Genomic DNA, 22,240 nt, shown 5'->3' with positions numbered 1-22,240 from the left:
ACCCCAAGGACTCTAGCCTGGAGCCAGAACACCAAGTGCGGCCTTGGGCTTCTCCTCCATATGTCCCTTTTCTCTCTCCCACTGTGTCTCCTAAACTGAAGCTCTCCTTCACCTTCCCTCCTACCAGACAGGGCCCCTCTACATCATTCTCCTGCACTCACCCTCTCCCTGCCTCCTCCCTAGGGCCATGATGATGACACAGCTGCAGTGAGCTTGATTTACAGGGAAAAGGAAAACACATCTACTCATTTCAAAACACTGTGCCCTTGAGTTTGCTTCCCCCACTACTGTGTCCCCTCTCTGGTTAGTTCTTTTTGACCCTTGAACAACATGGAGGTTAGAGACGCCAACCCCTACACAGTAAAAGTCCATATAACTTTTGATTCCCCAAAAACTTAACTACTAATAGTGTACTGCTGGCCAAAACTTTATTGATGACATAAACAACACATTTTCTGTATGTTATACATATTACACACTGTATTCTTACAATAAACCAAGAAAAAAGACAATGCTATTTAAAAAATCATGAAGATGGGGCGCCTGGGTGGGTCAGTCGGTTAAGCGTCCGACTTCGGCTCAGGTCACGATCTTGCGGTCCGTGAGTTCGAGCCCCGCGTCGGGCTCTGGGCTGACGGCCCGGAGCCTGGAGGCTGCTTCCGATTCTGTGTCTCCCTCTCTCTCTGCCCCTCCCCCATTCATGCTTTGTCTCTCTCTGTCTCAAAAATAAATAAACGTTAAAAAAAATTGTTAAAAAATCATGAAGAAAAAATACATTTATAGTCCTGTACTGAGTTTATTATCAGCAGAAGTTTTCATCTGTTAACAAGATGCATTGTCAGTACTTACATCATCATCCTACATGATGCAAAACACTATACACTTTATACATATTACTGATGCTAGACATCAAAAATGAAAAGATAATGTGAAAAAGAAATTCATATTTATTTACAGGTGTAATGATTCATGCATTAATAATGAAGTAGTAGCAACAGGATTGCTTTATGGTAGCCTAGCCTACACACTAATGAATGAATGGTTATGAAATTTTTGTGGCATACAGTTTTACGCTCATATTCATAATACAGTACTGTCAAGACCACTTTACCACTGTGACAATAGGCCAATATGCAGTTTCTCCAATTATAAGAGAGAGGGGCATACTGTATAGCAATTCTTTGAAAGAAAAGTTGTAAAACAGAGAACAAACACATTTTCAATTTCATATCAACTATCACTCACCTTACGCCTCTGTAAGGACAGGTTCTCCACCTCCGCACAGGTCTTGCACACAACGTTCTACATGATGAATACGTAGACAATGAAGATGATGACAAAAAATGTCTCATACAATTAATCGGTTTTCACACAAGGACACACACATAGACAATCCTAAGTTTATTAACTGTATGGATGGCATGATGATGACTTTCTATTCATTAAGCGGAAGTGGATCATCATAAAGGTCTCCGTCCTCACTGTCTTCACGCTGAGTTGGCAGAGGAGGAGGAAGGAGGGCTGGTCTTGCTGTCCCAGGGGTGGGAAAGCAGAGGAAGTGGAGAAGGTAGGAGGGGAGGCAGGTGAGGCAGGCACGCTCGGTGTAACTGTATGGAAATACCAAACATTGTCATTTCTGTCTGACTTGTTTGCTTTTTCTTTTCTGTTTTCAAATGTTTCTATATGGCACCAATCATTCTTCCACCTTTGCTTTAGTTTCAGTGTCCAATCATAAAAGAAGTCAAAAGTAGTTATGAATAACTGGAACCCTTCTGCCAGACTAACAATTTGTTTTCTGGCACTGCTGCTTCTATGCCTTCTTGCTCATCATCTGAAACTGTTTCGGAAGCATTCGTCTCTCTCAAGTCGTCTTCTGTTAATTCCTCTGTGGTGCCTACTAGTTCTTGAATTTCTCCAAGATCCATATCATGAAACCCTTCTACCACCCCCCCCCCAACTCACCTTTTTTAAAACCATATCGATAGTCTCTTTAATGATTTCCTTGGTTGGTTTTGTTATAAATCCTGTGAAGTCATGTACAATATCTGGACAGAGTTTTCTCCAACAGGAATTTATCGTTTCAGGCTTGATGGCTTTCACAGAATTTTCTAGAACAGTGGCATCTTCAATGGAGTAATCCTTCTAGACCTTCTTGATGTTCTATCAGAGTTCTCTTCCATAGCACTAACAATGTTTTCCATGGAGTCCCATGTGTGATGAGCCCTCAATGTCCTCATGACTCCCTGATCTACAGCCTGAATTAGAGATCATGTGTTTGGAGGCCACAGACCAATTTGATACCTGCAGTGTTGGACTCACGGGGTTCTGGGTGGCCAGGGACATTGTCCAATACCAAAAAATCTTTAAAAGGCAGTCCCTTCCTGGCAAGGTACTCCCGTACTTCAGGAACAAATCATCAATGGAACCAATCCAGAAAAAGAGTTCTCATTGTCCAGGCCTTCTTGTTATACAAGCAAAATGATAGCAGCTGGTGTGTGTTTATTCCCCTTCAAGGCTTGGGGGGTTAGCAACTTTATAGATTAGGGAAGTCCTGATCATAAACCCAACTGCATTTATACAAAACAGCAGTTAGCCTCTCCCTTCCTGTCTTAAATCCTGATACTTGCTTCTCTTCCTTACTAATAAATGTCCTTTGGGACATTTTCTCCAGGATAGGGTACTTTTGTCTGCATTAAAAACTTGTTCAGACAGATATCCTTTCTCTTCAATGATCTTCTCAGTGGCATCTGGGAACTCATCTGCTGCCTCTTGATCGGCAGATGCTGCTTCTCCTATTATCTTGATATTTGTAAAGCCAAACATTTTTCTAAAATTATAAAAACCATCCTTTGCTGGCATTAAATTCTCCAGCTTTAGATCTTTCTCTTTGCTTTTGCTCTAAGTTGTCACATAATGATTTCACTTTTTCTCAAATCATCTTAAGAGTCTATAGGTATGCCTTTCTTTTTTTTAAGTTTATTTATTTTTTGAGAGAGCAGGGGGAGGGGTAAAGAGAGAGAATACCAAGCAGGCTCCACGCCGTCAGCATGGAGCCCAATGCGGGGCTGGAAACTCAGGAACTGTGAGATCATGACCTGATGTTTAACCACCTGAGTCACCCAAGTGCGCCGGTATGTCTTTCTTATAGCAATCCTGTACCAACATAAAAGCTGCATTACCAATATGAGATAAAAGGATATTTCATAAAAAGTGCAAGGCTTTCAGGCCTGCTGGCATTGCTACAGCAATGGCTACACAAATTCTTTTTTTTTTTTTTTTTACAATGTTCCTGATGCTGGATTCATTATCTTGAGATGGTGGGCACTGAAGCTTCAGACCTAAATCCATGAGACATATTAAGCAATTCAACTTTTTCTTGTGGTGTTAAGACTTTTCTCTGCTTCTTGGGAGCACTTCGAGCATCACTAGTGGCACTCTGGATGAGTCCCATGGTGTTATTCAAGGTTTAGGGTATTGTACTAATAAACACGATGAAAAGTACACAAGAACCATGAGGTATCACATTTTACTACAATACACAACTTACGGCAGGGACAAACTGTTCGCGCAGAGATAATTAGCGTCACATGATATTTTAAGTGGATACTCACTCACAACACCTGAGCTCACGGTAATAGCAACAGTGGCTAGGAAATTATTACAGTAGTATATAGCACATACTATAGCTAATTTATGCAGTTATGCATTTTTACTTGTTTGCATTTCTCTCCATTGCAAATGGTGCCACATAAGTGTTGGTGTGTATAAATTTTGATAAATTTTAACTTTTTATAGTAGATGTATGTATATTTTATGCTAGTAACTGGTAAAATAGACTGGTACTTACATAGATTTTTTTATGCATTCATGACATTCCTAACCTTTTCTTAATTTCTTTATATTTCTAAGGCTACATAGTTTGTCTGCAAGCTTTTGCAAATTGTTGTAAACCTCCAAAAATGTTTCCAATATATTGGAAAAAAACAAAAAAAAAAAAACCATGTATAAGGAGACCCACACAGGTCAAACCCGTGTTGTTCAAGAGTCAACTGTAGTAGGATTTACCCCAAGTTCTACACTACCCAATCAGCAATACCTTGAGAATAAATATGGTTACAGTTTTTAACTTTTCCATCAATTTTAGAAAAGCAAAAATAGATACCTACCAGTCTATAAGAAATTTCACCTCTTAAACTCTGGGAGATGTTGGAAAGAAATGCCCACTTTCACCTCTTCCCTTGTTTTCTATTGTCAATGTGTCCTCTAGCATGTTCTGTGACACACAGTTACTGTCTCCTTCTCTACGCATGAGGCATTCAGGTATTTTTCTTGCCCATAGAGATGGCAAAATCACTCCCAAGCTACCCACTGGGTACAGGAAACTAATGTCCAGGATACCTTTCTACTGGGATTATTCTAAGGCCAAAATCTAACTCAAATAGAAAGTTATGTTTTGCACTGTTATAAAGAGTAGAATTCAACAACACCCCTCAATAAACAAAACAAAGATTTGTAGTACTGAACAGACACAGTTACATCAAAAATCAAGACATTAAATTTATAAAATATATGAGCAGGTTGATAATATAATCAAGAAAAGATGCAACTAGGTGGCATAAGAATTTTTTAAAGCCATTTTGAAAATACAAGGTCCAAGGCACATCTGAGTGTGTGTGTGTGCACACACATGTGTGCGCACGTCCATTTAGGTTGATAAGCTGTGCTTGGTTACTGGGAGAGGAGTGATTATATATTTACTACTTTTCTATTCATTGAGTTCATCATGGGAGTCTGAAAATTCAATTTTTAAAAATTTGCTATAAGGTCCCAATACTCACTGAGGAAAAAGCTATTATTTATAATCTTAAAACTACATGGAAAAGACGTGGTGCTGTGTCAGAGTAGGGCCATAAGAATAAAAAGCCATGTAGGCTGGGCAGCTGCCCTCAGTTCAAGGAGCAGAAATAGAATATATTGGGTCCGGATTTTGCTTCTGAACCAAGGAACCACCTACTATTATGAATGTCATCCCCTGCCCATCAGATTAGCCAGTCTTTCATCCTTCATCCAGGGGTCAGGAGTGGATGCTGGGGTGCTCTCTCCAACACAATCGCCAGGGGGCAAGGGAGGTGCCACAGAAACATAGGGAGAGTCCCCTTCAACTTGCCCCTCCCACCCCAGCCTGCTAGCACTGTCACCAGGCATTATGGCTTTACCCGCCTGACATTCACAACACCACTAGTGAAAGGAATGAGTTTGACTCTCTTAGTTAATAAAGAAAACCAAGAAAGCAAAGATTACATAACTTAATGTCACACAGAAATTGGCAGGATGGAAATAAGAACTCAGTGAGATCCTGTGTGACCGCTGGACCCACTTAATGAGCATAACTGTAAAAGTAACTTAAAAAGGCACTCTGCGCACTGTCTGCGTGGTGCAATTCACCCCTCAGAAATTTAGGGTTAGTGAACAGACTGTAAGTCAGAAGCACTAGCAATATTTGTGATGACAAAACTCATAGCTGATATGAGCAAATCATCACAGAAATTTTAAGGGAGTGGGAATGGAAGTTTTATATGATATAAATGCCACATAAAATATTACTGTGTATTTGTGAATTATTTAGACACCACATAGCAAGCTTCAGAAGACTCTCCCTAACTCACACCAACTGTGTCAGTTCATGAATAAAAAAACCCATGTCTTTAGGTCAAGGCCAAGAAAAGGGGGAGCTTGTGACTGTGACAAATGAAGCAGAGTGTGAAAAAAACTTCTCTCTGATTCCTGCTTTGCTTTCCCATTAATGTGAGAAAAATCAGCCAAGACAAGTGACCATGGCTCTGTTGCTCCCGGAGTTACTTGGAAGGAAACAGAGTGATTAGGGGAAAAGTCAAGAGGACATTACAGGATTTATTATCCAGCGTCTCCCTCCCCTTAAAACTGTCAGTGAATCAGGGCGCCTGGGCAGCTCAGTCAGTTGAGCGTCCAACTTCGGCTCAGGTCATGATCTCATGGCTCATGAATTCAAGCCCCGCATCAGGTTCTGTGCTGACAGCTCAGAGCCTGGAGCCTGCTTCAGATTCTCTGTCTCCCTCTCTTCCTCTCTTCCCCTCCCCTGTTTGCGCTTTATCTCTCTCTCTCAAAATTAAATAAACATTAAAAAAAAAACCCATCAGTGGATAAACAACATAACCTTCCTGAGCTCTCTGTTCTGTTCCTTTGGTCTGTTTATGTTTGCAAGCCAATTCCACAACACCCAATTATCACTGCAGACTCTCTAATATATCTCAGTGTCTAGTAGTGTGCATCCTAAAGGTCATTTCACAAATGGACTTCCCTTTCAGAAGGAAAGAGAAGGCAGAAAGCCATCTTAAGAATGTTCTCCTTTCTCACCATTCAGCATCTCCAGGATGAACCCATATGCTGACATGGTTTGAACCACAGACTATGTATAAGCTGAAAGCTCTGAAATGTATGGCCAGACCTTGCTCCTCTCTTGATTTCTGCTACTACCTACTAACTGGCCTGATGGTTCCAGCCTCACTCCCCATGGCTGCTGGAGTCATCTCCTTAAACTTTGCACCTGATCATGTCATTTGTATCTTTGAACCTTAAGAGGTTCCCTGCCACCTCAGGATGAAACCCAAATTTCCCAACTGCACATCAGACCCTTATGACCCATAATCCTATTTGTCTGATTTTACAGAAGCTCCCTGGATACCCCACTGCCCACTTGCACGCAGTGTTCTAGCCACTCTTCTCTACCTTTGTTCCAAAACTCTCTGTCCTTCCCCACACCAAACAGTGTTTGCATCTGCTTTTCTCTTGGCTGTGGCAGCTCCCACCTTGCCCCTCGTTTGCCCATTTCCACACATCCTCCCCTCCGCAGAGCCTCACATTCCCACCACCCCCACAACAAACCATGCTACAATTATTCCTTTGCTTCTCCCTGAACTTGTGAACTCCGGCAAGTATGAGGCTCTCAATAACGTGCTCACTGGGGGAACAAACTTGAGCAAAGGGCCATCAGACAGCCAGGTCAAGGTTTAGATGCCTCTGACCATCAGGCAGAGAGGGAGACTACTACTACAGTGAGCTGAGAGGCACTCCTAGGTGTGGAGGTGACAAGGTGCTGTGACAGGCAGAGCGAACTGAAGGATGGGGTGGGCAGCTATGAGAGGAGGCGGCTGCAGGTGACTGTGGTCCCCGCTGGAGCTGCCGAGAGCAGCAATGGAGAGGAGGGCGCAATGGCCAGGAACGGTTTGGGTGAGGCTCCAGGTCCAGATCACACATCTGCGAACACTCTGGAAATGCTCACAGTAGCGGCAGTTGTTAGCCGACAAAGGCAAGTGAGGAAGGAGAACACTCCAGGCCCATGGGTACCCCCAACCCGACCCCGCACCTCAACTTTTCTCTCCATCCAGGAAGGCGGCAGATTTCAGGAAGCTATGGATGAATGTCCATAAAGTGAATTCTGCCTCAAAAGCCATTCTGTTCTCAATTTGTTACCATTTGCCCAAAATGTCAGAAGATGGAGCTATGCAGGGAGGGGAGGCTCCTACCTGAGTTCCATCCTTAAGTCTACGGCTCCCGCTCAGAAGACACGTCGCCCTCTGCCCCGCTGCTGGCACTGCGGTCTTCTTTTCGGGGGGCGTTTCTTTCTTTGCTTGATTCGGAAGGCCCCTTGGCTCTGGTCTTTTCTTTCCTCTGCTGTTGTTTTTCAAGCTTTGACAGCTGATTATAAAAAGTAAAAAGATTTGTTTTACAAACGTAAACGTGTGCCTGTATATCAAAAACACTGATTACTTCCCACGTAGCAACCACTGAAAGTGCTTCTGTCTGATAAGCCTGTGTGCCGTAACGGTTCAGATGTGCCAAGTGGCCAGCAACATGTACGTTAGTCAGTCAGGCACCTGAGTCGTTGACACAGATTAGTCACGTGTGTGATCTCTCCGAACTTTCCCCACCCATAACTCATCCTGCCGTGTGCTATTTGAAAATGGTCAGCTAACAGGCTTCTCTGATAGGCTGAGATGAGAAGAGCCCTATAAATAAAAGTCTTTTATCCGTTTTTTTTCTCTGATGTTTCTCCAGCTTTTTCTAAGCAAACTGTCTTCCCACTTACTGTTTTCTAAAGACTGATCAAAACACTCCACTATTTGCTGAAGATAACAGAGAAGGCTCCGAATAAAGTCCATTAAGCACATTTAGACATCGTCTCAATTCTCAATTTATTCTTTGAGACTGAACTTATCCATAGCCAAAACCGCAAGTGTTCCTAGTAGGCCACGTGGTGGCTACACACGGACACTGGCCACAGGGAGCCCTCTCAGACTTCCTTCAGGCCGGCTGGGGGACATGCCTCTGGCACCCGACTCCAGAGGAACCAGGGTCCACTTCTCCAGTGGAAACCACAGACTAGACAGTTGAAAGAAACTTAGATCATCTGACACCCTGAGCAACAGCAAGTCCACTCCAGAAAGGCCTGCTGAGAAACTTGTCAGAGCACATTGGCCAAGTGTGAGCCCACAGGATTTTCTTAGACCAAAAAAGCCATCTGTAACAAAGCCCGAGAGACAGCAACACCCAGTTTCATCTGCCTCCCAGACAAAGACTGCAAACATTTTATAGTTCACATGGAAAGAGGGAAACTAAATGAAGGGCTGGCTTCTTCTCCCTGCCGATCCACGTCCCACATCCAAACACACAAAGAAAACTCACTACAAGCAACCTGCCATATCATCTCTTGATTACAGACAGACTGAGCAAAACCTTAAGATCAATCAACAATCAGCTGCTCTCAATTTGGTCTAGAAAATCACATTTATTAATGGTTGACTTGTAACACTATCTTTCCCACTTCCCACTTACCTGAAAAGCTCTAGTAAACAATGAGGTTGGTTAACATGCTAAGTAGATTTTGTGAATAAAGACATCACTTCACCTTTGACCCATCAACTCTCCTCCCAGGTAACTCCTCTGGAAAAATTCTCATTCGTGTGCACAGGAAAGGCTCACAGAAATGAGCAATGCACTACTGTTTGTATCAGCAAAAACCCAAACAGCTAAATGTCAACTGCCAAAAGGATAGATAAATGTAATGTGGTATATATACTCAAATAAAGCAATACCATAACGCAAATCTACATATATCAAAATGGGTAAGTCTTTAAAATCATGTTATGCAAACCAAATTAAGTTTCAAAGGTTATATACAGCAGGATTCCATTTACACAAAACAACACTATATATTGCTAATGGGCTTATGCAGATATGGTATGAACTAGGTGAATACAAACCAATTTCAGTACAATAGTTAACTATGGGGAGACAGAGGAGAGAATGCGATCACAGTGGAATGAATATACATGGGTTCACACCACAACTGTCAACTTTTACTTTTATAAAAACACACCAAGTATAGAACAGGGCTGCTGACCAGTTGTAGTATGTGAACTGCTTGCTACCAGCACTTAGACCATCCCACCAGTAAAATGCTTGCACCGGGATGTAAACCAACACATAACTTCCTTCAAGTCTTGCTGTGAAAGTATCAGCTACTGAACCATGTACTTGGTGGCATTTTTCTCTGTACTATTTTACCACAGATAAAGGAGGAATTTCCTGTATCTAAGGTGACAGCCTTCCATCCCCATTCCTCTTTTGGAATTAAAATGCTCCTTTTCTTTATGAAATGATGAGGATAGTAGATGGGTGTCCTTCTGTCTTGCTCCTTTTTTTTTGGCAAAATGATCTTGGATTGCACAATGTGAATGTACTTACCATTATTGAACTGTATATTTAAAAATAGCTAGGATGGTAAATTTTATGTGTATTTTATGACAATTAAAAAAACTTTTTATTGTGCTATATATAATTGACATATAATATTACAAGAGTTTCAGGTGTACACATAATGATTTGATTTGTATATACTGCAAACTGATCACCACGATAAGTCTAGCTAACAGCCATCACCAAAAAAAATTTGTTAGTGATCTTAGAAAACACAGAGTTGGCACTCTATGCTGGACGTCCCCCCCCCCAATTTCTTTTTTATCTTTTTATATTCCTAGTTCATGAAATCCAAACATCTGGAAATCAGTGTTCTGCAGTGAACTGTGATAAGTTGCCTTCTGCTGCCAGCAGCTTACATTTACATCAGTGTCTATGTATGTGTTTATACATGTATGTATAATATATGCGTATCTATAGACAAATTATACACATACACATAGAAAACCATGAACATGTTCCAAGTTAGACACTAAGAAAGCATGATTTTTATTTTAAAAAGAGACTCTCTCAATTATGTTTCCCCTCTTTAGAGGTATAAATACAGAAAATGTGAACATCACCAATGACTTAACCACACCAAGCCTCCCCCCACTGCTAAGATTCAATCTCATGCAAAGGCCTGTTTGTCCCAACCTGTTCTTCACTTTCTGCTCTTAAATGCTGGTGAGAACAGACTCTGGGAGAGTGACAGGGAATCATTCCCAATTAAAGCAGGTTTCTCCGAGGTTCCTTGGGTACCTGCAGTACCTATCTGATGCTGCACTGATTCAGAGGTGCCATCAAAAGAGTGTGAGACTGTGGAAACATCGGTTTGACCTTTCACCCTAACCCTGTCCCCTCCCACCACAGACCACACTTGTAAATCATGTGTGATAATTATTTAAGTGACAAGCATAGCCTGAGTTTCTATAAATGATGTGATGCTGATTCTCTTACATTATTTATCTTAATACAACCCAACCACATATGGTTCCATGCCTCAAAGTTCTCTGTGAGAACACTGTGAACTAACCTAATAAATTGAAGCCTTTTCTCAGAAAACTTGGAATCCAAGGCAGACAAAACTTGGAATTTGCATCTCTAGGCAAGAAAGCAGTTGGATTTTTTTTTTTAAGAAAACAAATGAGAAAGAAAGAAAAAGAAGCAGAAAAGAAACTGGTAATGCATATGGAATTATGTAGAATGTCAACAGCTTTCAAATTCACAGGGAGATGCATGTCAAGGAGAATGTAAACCAGTACAGGCCCTGTGAACACATGATCCACAAACACTGAAATGGAGTACTTTTGGGTTTTTGTTTGTTTGCTTGTTTTTTAATTAACTGATGAGGGTGTCCATAATGCAAAGGAAACACTGTCCAAACCACACAGGCCTTAGTGTCATGGGGAGAAATCCAACCTTCCCCTGGGCAAACAGACACTGCCAGGGGCCAGACAACTGTCCTATGGCCAGCTTGTACCTCTCATGGTAGATCTTGGCAAGCTGGGGGTTGGGGGATGAAGCAGGGGGGATGGGAATATTTAGATCCCAAACACCCCAACTCATGATTAAATCCACTGAGAAAATAAAAGATTTTCTTTGTAGTTAAGATTTCCATGCTCAAATAGCAAAATATAAGAATAAACTAGTTGAACACAGATACTAATGTAGGGCTTGCAAACCTACATACCTTGAAGGACCAGGCAGGTAGCAAAAGAGGGAAGTAACAAAGCATGAGACAACAGGGCATGGTGGAGACTGCAGCCACACTGGAGAGGACAAACCCCACCTAAGGACATTCACATTTCTTTTTAAGCATCTGGACAAATGTAATGTCAATGAGGCAGATATGAGCCACCTGTTAGGAACCTCCACTTGGCACATCCACCTGTGTGATCCCATTTGCTCTGAACAACCCGTAACAGTGGTATTATCATCAATGTCCCACAGAGAAACCACTGTCAGGGCTCCTGGATGGCTCAGTCTGTTAAGCATCTGACTCTTGGTTTTCTGCTCAGGTCATGATCTTGCAGTTCATAGGATCAAGCCCAACACTGGGCTCTGGGATGGCAGCACAGAGCCTGCTTGGGATTCTCTTTCTCCCAATCTCTCTGCTTCTCCCCACTGCTTGCTTGCTCTCTCTCTCAAAATAACAAACTTGGAAAGGAAAGGAAAGGAGAGGAGAGGAGAGGAGAGGAGAGGGGAGGGGAGGGGAGGGGAGGGGAGGGGAGGGGAGGGGAGAAGGGAAGGGAAGGGAAGGGAAGGGAAGGGAAGGGAAGGGAAGAGAAGAGAAGAGAAGAGAAGAGAAGAGAAGAGAAGAGAAGAGAAGAGAAGAGAAGAGAAGAGAAAAGCAAAAAGAAAAGAAAAGAAAAGAAAAGAAAAGAAAAGAAAAGAAAAGAAAAGAAAAGAAAAGAAAAGAAAAGAAAAGAAAAGAAAAAAGAAAAGAAAAGCACTATCAGTTGCTGGCACTACAGGTCTTCCCAGCTTCTTCCTCCCTCCCTGCTGACCCCAGCAACTTGCCACTTCAGAAGTGACAATCTCTGACCCTCCTATCTCATGGGCATAGTAATGGAGATCACAGCAACAGGACCTGAGGGGCCTGCGGGGGGCGGGAGGGGTGCAGAGAAAGGTTTCTCTCCCTAATAAACACAGGTTTATCAACCAGCCTTGCTCCCAGCTGATTAATGTTGAGTTATTGTGTTTGAGCTTTCTGAATTCTTCAACCATCAAGACAGAAATGTACAGGCAAAACCTGCAGCAGCTTGTTGCTAAACCACCAAGGAGCTAGACCTGCATTTGGACGAGTTTCTCTTTAATTTGGCACAGAGATGGCCTTGAGGTCCCTGTGTATTTTCTAGCAAAGAAGGTAAGAGCAAAGAAGGATCACAGACTGGCCTGCTGTATGCTACAGGCAGAGTGCCAAGGATTGACAGCACCCCCAGCTTTCTCTGCTTTAAAATGGGGATTATAGGGGCGCCTGGGTGGCGCAGTCGGTTAAGCGTCCGACTTCAGCCAGGTCACGATCTCGCGGTCCGTGAGTTCGAGCCCCGCGTCAGGCTCTGGGCTGATGGCTCGCGGAGCCTGGAGCCTGTTTCCGATTCTGTGTCTCCCTCTCTCTCTGCCCCTCCCCCGTTCATGCTCTCTCTGAGTCCCAAAAATAAAATAAACGTTAAAAAAATAATAATAAAATAAAATAAAATGGGGATTATAATATTACTCTTCATACATATCAAGTGCTTAGAATACTGGCTTGTCATGAGTGGACATCACCAACCATATACCTGGTGGACAGTCAGCCCCAGGAAGCCAGGGGGCCTGCTTGGTTTGCCTCTGTGTCCTTCAAACCTAGAATGGGGCAGGACTCCTAAGCCAGTGCTCAATATATGTCTTTTTTTTTTTTTAATGTTTATTTGTTTCTGAGAGAGAGAGACAGAGCGTGAGTGGGGCAGGGGCGGAGAGAGGGGGAGACACAGAATCTGAAGCAGGCTCCAGGCTCTGAGCTGGCAGCGCAGAGCCCGATGTGGGGCTTGAACTCATGGCTGATGAGCCACCCAGGCGCCCCCGTCTTTTTTTTTAAGTTATTTATTTATTTTGAGAGAAAGAAAGCACAAGTTGGGGAGGGGCAGAGAGGGAAGGGAAGGGAAAGGGAGGGAAGGGAAGGGAAAGGGAGGGAAGGGAAGAGAAAGGAAGGGAATCCCAAACAGGTTCTACACATTGTCAGCGCAGAACCCAATGCAGGGCTCAAACTCATAAACCGTGAGATCATGACCTGAGCTCAAATAGGATGTTTAACCAACTGAGCCACCCGGACATCCCTCAATATACACCTTAAATGAAGTTCACCAATTAAGCAAGAGAAGGCATGTGGCTCCCTGAAAGCAATGTGGAGTTTGGTGACTGTAGGCCTAGAGTCTGGTCCCATCTCAGCCACTTGCATGTTGTGAAAACTTACGCAAGTTACATAACCTACTGAACACCCATATTCTCATTTAGTTCAGTGGGCATTTTATGAGACACTCTGTTTTCAGCTGCTAGAGCTATAAACCTACCTGAGTATGGCTTAAAGAGGAAGGAGCTGGATGACCTCACCTATAGGATAGTGGTGCCCCCAGCTCGGCCCTGCCACAGCTCTCCAGAGGCTTCTGAATACCTCTAGACACCCCTTCCTCATTCTGAGAGCTGCCACCATTGCAAAACTGCTCAAAGCAACAAGGTCTAGAGTTAGTTCTCTGATATCCCTGGCACTGATCCTCAGGAAAAGACCATGTCACCCTGTGTGGCCTGTCAACAGCAGTGGGAGAGGCAGGCCAGGCTGAGAGAGAGGAATCTAACCCCAGGCCCATTCACTGATACATGGCAGATACAGAGCAGGAAACAGTCTGCTGCCAGCATCAAGAGAATGCAGGCAGGACAGGGGCTCTCGAGGACCAGCTATGAGCAGGAGGGGCGACCAAAGCAAGCAGTCAGTATCGGAGAATCACAGCAAGGAACACAGAGTAGCCAGAGGGTGGTGGGTCTCAAGCGGGGGGAGCAAGCCCCAAGTTCAGGGAGGTCAGGAAGGAACTGGCAAAAGCAGGCCAGCGAGGGCCAATGGAAGCCATGGCTGAGGGTAGGGTCGGGTCAGTGTCCTGTAGGAGGGCTAAGAAGCCACATGAACTCCAGAGCCCAGCAGCATCCTCTGTATATTGATTCTTCAAGAACAATGAAGATTCTTCAGACACATGAAAGTGGAAAGCATAGGCAGTGCAGACCACCCGACCAGAAAACGACAGGCAGAGAGGACAGAAGAGAAGGAGAGGCTGAAGAGCAAGAGGCCAAGGTGGGGCAGGGACAACCCAGGAAAATACAAGAGTGAGGGGTGAATTCTGGTGAGAGTGCCCCACCAGCAGAAACCAAAGTGTCACCATCCGGGAATGGCAGGTGAGTCAACACACTGCTGGTGGGAACCATCACCAGAGACTTGGGGGACAGACCAGACATAGCAAATGGCAGGCTGGGGTGCTGCTGGTATGTGGGAGCCCTAGGAACAAATGTTCCCCAAGGTCCCCCCTAGCTAAGACAGCCACAGTAATGTGACTTGCATGGTGTGGCACACAAAACCCTGGATGAGTGAGTGCAGAAATGAATGAACAGGACCTGTTGTTTGAAGAGTGACCAGGTGACAGCCTCAGAGAGAAGGGACACTCAAACTGTTGCTCATGTTACCTCTGTGCCTGAACAGCTCTTTCCCAGCATCTGGGGGGAAGGAAACAGTGTGAGGCCCCCACCCAGCAGCACACACTGAGTGTCAGCCTTACCAGTGAGTCTGGCTTCTGGGGCAGACAGCTATCTCTTATGCAGGTAGCAGCTTACTGGAAAGCGAAAAGGAGGCACTTCTGAGCAAGCCACTTAATCCTCCACACCTCCATTCGCTTTTCTGTAAATGCTACATGGTTATCCGCCCAGTCAGCCTGCCCAGGGCACAAGTGAGGACACAGTATGGCACGGGCATACGAGCTGGCATGTGGAAAGCACCAAACACACAGGGATCATTCTTACCTGCTCTGTCCTTTCACACACAAAACAGCACTTTGGAGGGATCTTCAAAGACTGATCATTTCACACTGTGGAATCTTCCAGTGTGACAATGTCATAAAACACAAAGTGAGTGGGTAACTTCAGGCTTCTGTGGACACTAATGAGCTGCCAGGAGTACCCTGATGAGAAAATCTGAGAGTTCAGTGCTGTGTGGACAGTGGGACTCCAGGCTCCCCTAGACTCCACCCACTCCAGGAGAAGCTCAGGTGAGGGACACCCACGTGGGCTGGAAGGGTGTAAGCAGAGCTGATCCACATCTGTTGTTGCTGTCACCTCTGCCTGCTTCTCTGGGGAACATCCAAGTCTGCCAGGCCGCAAGGTGCCAGATGCAGGTTTGAAGGGGCCCTAGAAAACCGACTTCTTTACAAATCATTTCAGAACAAAACAGGTGCCCAAGAATTCTTGATGGAAGGATTACTCTTAGAGTGATGGTGTCTTAAACTTGCTTCCAACGTGGTTTGGGGTACTACCGGTGAAAAACTACAGCTTCTTATAGATGTCCTCACAAGTTCCCACATGTCCCATGAAGACCACTTCACATATTCCCCTTTCTTCTTTTTCAGCCTACACTAGACAGAAGAGAGCATTTCTTTCCTCCAAGGCCCCATGGACATAAGCTGAAAATTTCTTCATGCTCGGGAAATAAATGACCCCTTAGATTATGACAACCAGTTTGCCACCTTTAGCATCCCAAGAAGTCAAGGGGAGATATGATTCCCAGATTGCTTTTGAGCACTACAGAGTCAAAGTCAGTCAAGAGAGAGCAAACCCAAGACCACATCCAGTCATCTCCCAGGCTAAGAAGAGCACCAGGTCTCTGGACTCCTGGCCAAGCCTTCAGTCGACTTGCCCCTTTTAGGAGCAAATGTTCACCAGGACAGGAGCTCCTGGGGTTAGCCACAGGTCCAGGGCAGCAAACCTGGTCTCTATTCTTGCTAGGGCAATGCTGAGCCGGCCCCCATGGCCCCATCTTTGAGTTATTTTAATGCTCGTTATTTCCTGCCAGGCTATTCTGTCCCACATATGAGCAAAATCTAATTAGAGAGTGAAGAAAATAACAAAAGAAAAACTCAAGCCCCATGAAGTCAGTTACTATGATTTTTATAGACCGTAGTGTAGATGGAAAAGTTCTGTTCCAACCAACCCCTTGCAAAGATTCCAAGAAAGTCTTATGGTGCAAGTTATAAAGATCAAATGTCTCCTCTGCAATCACTTTCTAAAATACCTATTATTCTGAGGGCGCTGGCCCACACCTGTGGCCCTGTCGGTGTCAGGAGGCACAACTGGGTCATCACAGGATGCTGCAAAGGAAGGACATGCCCAGCCAGGCTCCCTTAGAAGTAAGGACATGAGTTAAAGGAAAAAATGCCCCAAACCAATCAGCCCCCTTAACTCATTTCAATAGTTTTAGAACTTTCCACAATGCTCTTTCCTAAGTGTCCAGCAACTCCCACTGCTAGTAAAAAATGTCCTGACTCTGTCAAGTCATTTAAACTGCCTGTGTGATCTTCACTCACCCTGCAGATAAACAGAACAAGCTGACACTAGATATAAGCTTTGTTGATTAATAATTCCAAGGTAATATATAAGTAAAGCACTGTAGAATACAGAAATATTCAATCAGCAGTGAACCTCCTGAGGGTTAGGCTGAATTACTGGACTTCCCTGTGCCTCAATGTGCTTTCCTAGACCACATAAACCGGGAGGCAACCTTGCATTACTACCGTGGAGATGCAGTAGAGCCCAAAGGGGCTAGCACAGTGATTGGAGCCGTCGGCTACCCTTCCAGAATGGACTGGGACACCTTTAGAAGTGGATTCTTCAGGGAATGGCACTCTGGGAGGGGATACTTCACCTACTAGTGCAACACTGCAGATCAACTTGGTATAGACTCGCTTTGCCTTCAGAACAGGGACTGGAAATCCCTCGGCTTCTCCTTGTTTCTTTTTACTGCTTACAGGCGAGAGTGGCAGAGGGTGCGACGGGGAAAGAAGAGAAGGCAAATTCCAACCAGCAAATGATATGGATAAAAATTTGAGAAGAAGTGTGAATCTACTGTGGAATTTTAAACAATCTGTAAAACTTCTACAGACTGTCTCTAATTGACCAGGCCATTTTCAAAAAAGGAACTGGAATTTGTATTTGGGCAATTTGTTTTATCAAATTGTAATTTGATATAATTTAGTATTATGTGATAATTCTGAAAGCTTTTTTTAAAAAAAATTCCTTCTGTAATGGAAAACCTGACAGAACATTCGAAGAGGATGTTTCCATATACACCACAGCGTCTGCCATTATGTCAACTGTCGTGTTATTTTTAAATCAACGGGCTGCTTAATAAAAACATTACGAAGCAAAGTACACACATGGTACCTAATTTTCATACATTATTAACTCTGCTTGAGGTTTTTGTGGGAATTAAAAAAAAAAGCAAGCAGGCAGGCATCTGTTCCCATCTGAAATCGTGCAAGCTAATTTTATTTTCTAATTCCCCATTGTTTACAAAAACCCTCTTAGGCATGCAAAAATGACGGAGGGTTGAGGATGGGGGTGTTCAGTGGTCTTTCCTATTATTTCTACCTCACTAAGTCTCCTTCGGTGTACTCTCTCACCACGCAGGCACACACTTTAGGCCCCAGTGGGGCTTATTTTAGGCCACTGTGGGATGTACCAAGGGCTTCAAGGTCAGCCCAGGCATGTGTTTCTCTATCGGTGCAGCTGCCCTCAGATCTCCAAGTTAGTCCCCTGCAGCAGATGCTACCAGGGCCCGCCGTGTCCCCCAGTCCAGAGGTCACTGCAGTGTCAGCGGGCAACGGCCTGTAAGCCCATGACTTCCGACCCGCAACTCTCTGCCTCAGGACACCCCCTGGTCATGGGCAGGGGTGAAGCCTGAGTGCAGGGCAGGCCAGAATAATCAGGAAGTCAACACCTCTAGGAGTGAGCTCAGTCACCAAGAAATGAGACTTGAAGGGTTCAAAACCTCAGCTTCCTCACCCATCATGCCAACTCTGAAATATGTTCTACATAGTCCCCCAGAGGGTCCCAGGGATCATCAACACAGCCTTAATAGGCTTTTCTCTGTCCTGTCTCACTATGCTTCCTGGAAGACCTCCCAAATTAACTACCTTTATCTAAATCCTCTTACTCTAGGAAGACCCAAACCTGAAACATTTCAATTCTTCAAAATAAGCCACGTTCTAACGTGATAATTCGCTACGTGTAACTTGTTACCTGGCCCCCTACTAACCAGTATCCTACACTGGTTTACACGCTTGGACACTGAAAGGCAGTGGCAATACTTAGGATTCCAACCCCACTCACAGCCCTAAATGATGCAGACACGTGAAGGGACAACTGAGCAAGTCAGGAGTGTAATCCTGTGACATTTTATTACATATACTGATGTTGTGAACACTGATCACCCATCTACATGGCACACTCCATATTCTAGTAGCCAGGGTTTTTATTATGTTGCAGTCCATTGCCTAACTCTACTGGAGAACAGGGTATCACTGCACTTCTAACAATCCTCAACTTTTCATTATATCAGTGACCTGGGCTTTTCCTTCGATGGGGGCTAATTTTAAAATTTCAAGAGTTACGGAAAAGAAGTAAGCACTTCTCCTCCACCATAAGGGAAGGAACAACCCACAGCATTTGGGAGTCCAGAGGCTGGCCGTCTTCCACTCCACACACCAAGCAAATGGGTTCTTTCCTCCTCCGTGCCTATGTGCATTTATTGTTTTTTAGGCCATAAGCTATGTGAGGGCAGAAATAACAGGCAACTCTTTGGTCAACATCTACTTTAGAATGAAGTCAACATCTATCACGCTGTTGGCACATGTCTGGTTCATAATCATGAACTGTAGCAAAGTTTAAGGAGACACTAAAGCAATTTCAGTCTTGCTATTCCAGGGCATAATTGGTAACAGAAAACTGTTCACAAGCATTTCAAATCAATAGTGTTCTTTAAATGGTTCAAAATGTTTCTTCAATTTGCAAGTCTTTAAAAAGGGGGAGTGGGACATTTTCTCTGCCCCACTTGGTCTATATGTTGTACAAATGCCAATGAAGCAGATTGGGAACAATGAAGAATTACTGTACAAAATAACAATAATCCAGAAAAGAGGAAGACATTGGACCCAAAGAAACAGTGGACATTCTCTGGGAGAGAAATCACGGCCAGGCTTAGGCAAGATGAGGGATTGGCAGCCTGGCGAGTGACCCATCCATGGGGAGCAGGGTGAAGGTTTCAGAGGTGGGTTCTCACAGAGGGGATGCCTGGCAAACAGCAGTTTGGGAGAAGGAGTAAACACAGTACTTTCAGTAAAATTTCAAGAAGAGAAAGACAAGTTCATACTCCCAGAAAAGCAAAAGGCTGAAAAGAAAAAAAAAAAAAATCCGAAAATACAGTTTGACTCTGTGGTAACTAACAGTTACAGAGTCACGACAGTGTAAACACAATTTATTAATTTAATTAAAAATAATGTTATCAGGGGTTCCCGGGTGGCTGAGTTGGTTAATTGTCGGACTATTGGTTTCAACTCAGGTTGTGATCTCAGGGTTCGTGGATTCGAGCCCTCCAATGAGCTCTGTGCTGACAGAGTAGAGCTGGCTTGGGATTCTGTCTCTCTCTCTCTCTCTCAAAAATAAAGAAATAAACCTAAAAATATATCAAGAATAAATAAATTAATAATTATATAATATTAGAGAGATGGAGAGGGTAGGAGGTGAACAGTGCTAAGTAGCATGAAATAATGCCAGACTTTAATATATTAAGAAACAGTAAAAGGTTATTGTTTAGGGATAGAGAAGAAAGTACCAAAGGAAATAGCTTAAAATATGCTAAAGCTGCTCATTTGGGTGGATGAGGAAAAGCAGGCAAAGGGAGTTATTACCTGATTTTTAATTATGCACATAATTATTTTATTTTATTTTATTTTACATCCAAATTAGTTAGCATATAGTGCAACAATGACTTCAGGAGTAGATTCCTTAATGCCCCTTACCCATTAGCCCATTCCCCCTCCCACAACCCCTCCAGTAACCCCCTGTTTGTTCTCCATATTTAAGAGTCTCTTATGTTTTGTCCCCCTCCCTGTTTTTATCTTATTTTTGTTTCCCTTATGTTCATCTGTTTTGTCTTTCTAAATTTTTTTTAAAAATGTTTATTTATTTTTGGGAGAGAGACAGAGCATGAGCAGGGGAGGGGAAAAGAGAGAGAGACACAGAATCCGAAGCAGGTTCCAGGCTCTGATCTGCCAGCACAGAGCCCCATGCGGGGCTTGAACCCACGAACTGTGAGATCATGACCCAAGCCGAAGCTGGACGCTCAACTGAGCCACCCAGGCACCCGTGTTTTGTCTCTTAAAGGCCTCATATGAGTGAAGTCATATGATATTTGTCTTTCTCTAATTTTAGTTAGCCTAATACCCTCTAGTTCCAGCCACATAGTAGCAAATGGCAAGATTTCATTCTTTTTGATTGCTAAGTAATACTCCATTGTATATATATACCACATCTTCTTTATCCATTCATCCATTGATGGGTATTTGGGCTCTTTCCATGCTTTGGCTATTGCTGATAGTGCTGCAATAAACACTGGGGTGCATATGTCCCTTCAAAACAGCACACCTGTATCCCATGGATAAATACCTAGCAGTACAATTGCTGGGTCATAGGATGGTTCTATTTTTAGTTTTTTGAGGAATCTCCATACTGTTTTCCAGGGTGGCTACACCAGCTTGCATTCCCACCAACAATGCAAAAGAGATCCTCTTTCTCTGCATCCTTGCCAACATCTGTTGTTTCCTGAGTTGTTAATGTTAGCCATCTGACAGGTGTGAGGTGGTATCTCACTGTGGTTTTGATTTGTATTTCCCTGATGATGATGTTGAGCATTTATTCATGTGTCAGTTGGCCATCTGGATGTCTTCTTTGGAGAAGTGTCTTTTATGTCTTTTGCCCATTTCTTCACTGGATTATTTATTTTTTGGCTGTTGAGTTTGATAAGTTCTTTATAGATTTTGGATACTAACTCTGTATCTGCTATGTCGTTTCCAAATATCTTCTCCCATTCTGTCGGTTGCCTTTTAGTTTTGCTGATTGTTTCCTTCGCTGTGCAGAAGCTTTTTATTTTGATGAGGTCCCAGTAGTTCATTTTTGCTTTTGTTTCCCTTGACTCTGGAGACGTGCTGAGTAAGAAGTTGCTGCAGGCAAGATCAAAGAGGTTTTTGCCTGCTTTCTCCTCAAGGATTTTGATGGCTTCCTGTCTTACATTGAGGTCTTGCATCCATTTTGAGTTTATTTTTGTGTCTGGTATAAGAAAGTCGTCCAGGTTCATTCTTCTGCATGCCGCTGTCCAGTTTTCCCAGCCCCACTTGCTGAAGGGACTGTCTTTATTCCATTGGATATTCTTTCCTGCTTTGTCAAAGATCAGTTGGCCATACGTTTGTGGGTCCATTTCTGGGTTCTCTATTCTGTTCCATTGATCTGAGTGTATGCACATAATTACTTTAATAAACAATTTAAAATTTGTTTAAGAAAGAAAACTCATATAGTGGCTATAGTAACAGATCCAATACCACACAAAAAAAGTTAATGATTCAGGAAAATGAAGTCATATAATCCTTCCAGTATCGAGAGAAGAGACAATAAGAAAAAGCAGAAACTTAGAAGTCAGCTGCAGGACAAAATTTGTAAAAGAAGAGATCAGAGCAAATACAGAAAAAACAATAAGCAAAGCCATCACCAGAGGACAACCTCAGCTATGGAAAGGCTCAAGCATGTCCTAGGAGAACCAACCATCAGAGAAATTTAAAAGAAATCCAGAGGGCACAATCTTCTCTTCCATGCCACTAAATGCCACCAGGGAATCAGGACACAG

General features: G+C 43.5%; 1 protein-coding gene across 3 annotated transcripts in view; it reads right to left on the bottom strand.

Annotated features, from left to right (window-relative positions):
* The window catches only part of DTD1 (D-aminoacyl-tRNA deacylase 1), a 207,543-nt gene that overhangs the window by 8,468 nt on the left and 176,835 nt on the right, over positions 1–22,240 (bottom strand). The window contains exons 5-6 of one of the 3 annotated variants that reach the window (XR_002741067.2): positions 7,563–7,734; positions 1,246–1,302 (exon numbers count right to left, since the gene is read on the bottom strand). Coding sequence is in view for 2 of the 3 variants with exons in the window: in XM_023251498.2 (XP_023107266.1) it covers positions 7,582–7,734 (153 nt within the window). In the remaining variant the exon portion in view is untranslated. Of the gene's footprint in view, positions 1–1,245; positions 1,303–1,388; positions 1,608–7,562; positions 7,735–22,240 lie in introns of those variants that run through there. The other 2 variants (XM_023251499.2, XM_023251498.2) reach the window with 2 other exon arrangements.

The sequence above is a fragment of the Felis catus genome, chromosome A3 (genome assembly GCF_018350175.1).
Source record: "Felis catus isolate Fca126 chromosome A3, F.catus_Fca126_mat1.0, whole genome shotgun sequence".
NCBI lineage: Eukaryota > Metazoa > Chordata > Mammalia > Carnivora > Felidae > Felis > Felis catus.
Note: the sequence above shows the minus strand (reverse complement) of the source record. Positions and strands in the feature narration are given on the sequence as shown.